This window comes from Sitophilus oryzae, unplaced genomic scaffold (assembly GCF_002938485.1).
Source record: "Sitophilus oryzae breed Bouriz unplaced genomic scaffold, Soryzae_2.0 scaffold_382_pilon_pilon, whole genome shotgun sequence".
Lineage (NCBI taxonomy): Eukaryota > Metazoa > Arthropoda > Insecta > Coleoptera > Curculionidae > Sitophilus > Sitophilus oryzae.
In genome coordinates, this window is record NW_022146954.1 from 1769 (window position 1) to 6315 (window position 4547).

General features: G+C 32.7%; 1 protein-coding gene across 1 annotated transcript; it reads right to left on the reverse strand.

Moving 5' to 3' along the window:
• Positions 1 to 2432: 2432 nt before the first annotated feature.
• On the reverse strand, positions 2433 to 4062 carry LOC115885465 (the record flags this gene model as incomplete). Its single annotated transcript, XM_030904378.1, has 2 exons — positions 3505 to 4062; positions 2433 to 2517 (listed from the first exon to the last, which is right to left on the reverse strand). Coding segments are annotated over exons 1-2 (643 nt in total), but the record flags the coding sequence as incomplete, so codon positions are not given.
• Positions 4063 to 4547: the final 485 nt, after the last annotated feature.

Genomic DNA, 4547 nt, shown 5'->3' on the forward strand with positions numbered 1-4547 from the left:
TAAAAATGAAATTTCTACACCCTGTATCTCCGAAACTAAGCATTTTAGGGCCTTCATTTATACGAACTTCTTTACCTATTTTTATCTGCAGAATATGCTGCCGAAGTTTCCGGAATATAATTCGGACCACTCTGTATACGGCCTCTTCAACTACAAATTTTTATCTAAATCTTTGTTAAATTTTAGCTTTGTAATATCTGCGAAATTGTTAAAAAAACTCGAAAACCCCCCGTAATAAAAAAATGTTAATTTTTTATTTCTTCCTTTGTCCTACAACCGTATCATTTTGAACAGTAAAGTTACCGAACAGTAAAGAACAGTAGTGTTCAATATAAAATGAACAACTAAGTTGCCCGTATATATTATGAAGGTTCAGTATTAATTTTGACTCATCCTGTATAAACTTTCGTGTAAATTTTAATTAAGTTTTTCTACGACTAGCCTAGAAATTGTTGTGTGCTAAGAATTTAGCGCACGAGATGTGTCATTTTGCACACGACATGTGCCAATTTTAACATTTTTAACCTCCAATGTTTAGCTGAAACGCCAAACGTAACGCAGCAGTCAGAAAAGTGTCATCATTACATCGCAAATTATTTCACAAAACTGGCAAAAACTGAGTGAGTCTGCTGCTAATTTGTAGTCGTAGTAAAAATAGCGTAAAAAACTCATTCGAAAACTTCTTCGTACACTCGTTCGACTTGTGGCTCTTGCCTGCGGCTCTAGCCAACAAACTGTCCAACTCGTGTGCAAAACGTCGTTTTCGAAACTCTATAATAGTTAATTTAATTGTGCAAAATGCTATATAAAACCTGTTTTTGACATATTATACAAAAAACATGCTTTAATGAAACTATTTAATATGTAGTGTGTCTCATTTAAAAGACTGCAAATTTGATTAGAGTGTTAGTCTTAAATAAGGACAAATATTTTCAAGATTGGTAGATCTCGATAAAAGAAATTCTTTTCTCATTAACGTTTTTTCAAATAACTCCAAAATAACCTAGATATTTTACTTTAAAAATAAAAAAAAATCGCTTAAATTTTGAGAACCACTGGTTCTTTTGTGGGTTTTCTTTCTTGTAAATTTAATCTACTGCCTATATTATTAGTACTAGTATTATTCTACTACCTATTTTTTTGACGAAAAAAAGGCATAGACAAGTTTCGGAGGTCGAAATATACTACCCCTAAAAATATTTGCACGTATTGGAGACTCACCCTGTATTCCCCCTTATGGACACCCTATAGGTAATATCTAAGTAGGTATATGTATTAGATCATCTAAACATTCAATAGCTATAATTCAGTTTAACAATTGTTTAATATTTTCCGGAAATATGTATAATATAAGTAAACAATTTAGTCATAAATTAGTACATTATTTATATAAATAATATTAATAGCAATTTTATTTTCAGATGGCCAGTATAGAAGTGTCCCTTTCCAGTACACCTGCGCAGAAAAAGTTAGTCCGATATCTTTAAATTCTTCAATACGATCTATACCAAAAGAAAGCCGCCAAAGAACTGGAGAATTTAAGAACGCGCTTAGGGATAAGGAGAATATAATTCAAAGCTTAAAAGGTCAGCTTACCGTGCCAGATTAAGACTAACGCCATTTTGAATGGTAAGTCCCCAAATTAATATTAAGTACCACAGATATACATTAGCCTATTTCTTTGAAAGGGATCAGCCACCAAATCAACTTCTTAAATAAATAAACAAAATACAGTTATATTTTAATTGAAAAGTGATGACTATAAATCCTATGAGAACAAAAAACGTTTATAGTAGCATTATACAGGGTAAGTCTTAAATAAGTTCAAATATTTTCAGGCTAGCACATTCAAAATAACTGTGTTAGTTTTTACTTTAAAAATAACAAAAATGAAATCTTGCTTAAAAAAATGATAGGTACTTAATAGCTCGGTCAATTTAGACATTCGACGGTACAGAAATTTACAACAAGCTCAAAATGCGTGTAATTGTTTAAAACATAACTAAATATAATATTTTAAAATTCCGAATCATTCCGGTGCCTGGAAAAAAAAAATTATGCGCGGTCAAAGGTTAAAAATCCCGAAAAAAATGTTTTTTGAGATTTTCCGCAAAACGGTAAGTTCTATCATAAAATTACTTCAGACAAAAATTATAAACCATACAATTCTCTATAAAAAATGTATCAATACTTTTTCTCTTTAGAGCCACTGTTTCTGAGATAAAACAAGTCAAAAAGTTGTAATCGTCATAATATTCACAAGTTTCCACGCCCCGTATGAGGTAGTGTACTTAGCGCGTTTTTTAACGTGGTTTCCCCAGTAAGCCTATTCCACATGTCTATTGTGATTTTGTGAATTGAAAACCTGAAAATTATTGCAGAATAAAAGATACATATGGGCGATTAGAAATTATAAAAGCGAATGGAAATACCTATTAAAATTAGAACTTTACTAGTCTGATCTTCTTGTTGTTGTTGTTCTTCTTCTTGATCTTCATCTTGTTCGTTTTCTTCATCCTGGATGTAAGTAAATATTGTCAATAGTAATATATCGCATGTTTCTTCGTTGATATCAAACGAATCCTCTACTATTGGTGATTCAACACAGGAAGATGACGGGCCTTTGACAATTTGTATTGTAAACTAACTTCCAACCCCAGTCTTTTTGGGTCTAGCTGATAACTTGGTAACACATCCGGAAAGATGTTCAAAAGCAGCAACTGAGGTTGAAGGGAAGACAAGCTAATTGCAACTGTTTTTATTTCGAGTGTTTTAAACGAAACATGCATATCGATACTTATCTGGGCAGGTTTTTGGGAGCCCGTACGTAGAAAGAAGAAATCGAATCCAGGAGGTGGTAATATCTTGTTGACTTGAATTACTTTTTGTTGAAAACTCCAGCACATTGAACGGAAAGTCTTATTTTCAAACATTTTAAAGATTGTTGTTTTTACCCTCCTGTAAAATGCAGACGTCATATCACAGCCAGTTATTGCGTAAAATATACATGATTTGACTCTCTTGCGAAACTGCTTGACTGTTTTGTTCTTTGGTATGTGGCCAGTTGTCAAGGCCGTCATACCTAATGTTGAATCACCAATAGTAGAGGATTCGTTTGATACCAACGAAGAAACATGCGATACAAAGAACAATTATTGACGCAATTTACTTACATCTAGGATGAAGAAAAACGAACAAGACAAAGAGATCAAGAAGAATAACAAGAAGAAGTATTTTGATACAAGTGAATCAGACTAGTAAATTTCTATTTTTTATTTATATATATTAGTCGGTTTAGAACGTTTTCTACGTTGTCCGATACCCAATTTCCAGCCTGTTCTATTCGTACAATCCTCTGTTGACAGGTTTCTTTCACTCATCGCTTTGTGTACGCTTTTTTGCCATTCCAGTTTCGGTCTTCCCTGTTTTCTTCTGCTCTTTGGTTGCCAATTGATTATTTTCTTGGGCCATCTAGTATCCTTCATTCGCTCTACATGTCCGTACCAGATCACTTTTTTCTCTATATCCTGTGTTATCGTACCTTCTATACCCCATTTGTTGTTTTATGGTATTATTTCTTATTCGTTGTTGTCTTGAAATTCCAATTAATCTTCGAATGACATCCATTTCTACGGCCTCTATCCTCTTCTTGTATCTCTCAGTTATTCTCCATGTTTCTGCTCCATACAGGAGGTTGCTCTTTATCATTGTTTCATGTATATTGAATTTTATTCGCTTTATTATTGATTTACTCCATAAGATTCCATTTAGACATCCGATTATTTTTTTCGCGTTGATAATCCTTTTCTCTATTTCTCTGCCGTCAGTTCCAGTGTTATCAAATGTAATTGCCATGTATTCATACTCTTGACACTGAATAATTTCGTGACCGTTGTCCAAGTTCAAATTTCCTTCTTGTGTGCCTATACATAGATATTCTCCGTATTCTTCAATAAGTTTTCTTAGCATATATTGCATATCATCTTTGTCATTGGCGACTATTATTTGATCGTCTGCGAATTGAAGTGTGAACAAACATTCATTGTCAATCTCTATGCCCATACCACGGATCTTTCTTTTCCAATTTTTTAAAGCGACTGCAACGTATATTTTAAAGAGAGTAGGGGAGATGCAACAACCTTGACGCAAGCCTTTGTGTGTTGCAATTTTTTTATTTAAATCGCTTTTATAATTTCCAATACTTATTATATCTTTTATTCTGCAATAGTTCTCAATTAAACAGAATCATAATAGACATGTGGAATAGGCCTACTGATACTGGAAAAACCATGTTAAAAAAAAGCGCTGAGTACACAACCTCATATGTGGCGTGGAAACGTGTTCATATTGTAACGATTATAACTCTTTGACTCGTTATATCTAAGAAACAGAGTGGTTCTAAGGAAAAAAAGTATTGATACATTTTTTATAGAGAATTTTATTTTTTGATCTATAATTTTTGTCTAAGGTAATTTTATAATAAAACTTACCGTTTTGCTGAAAATCGCGAAAAAACATTTTTTTTTCTAGATTTTTGACTTTTGACC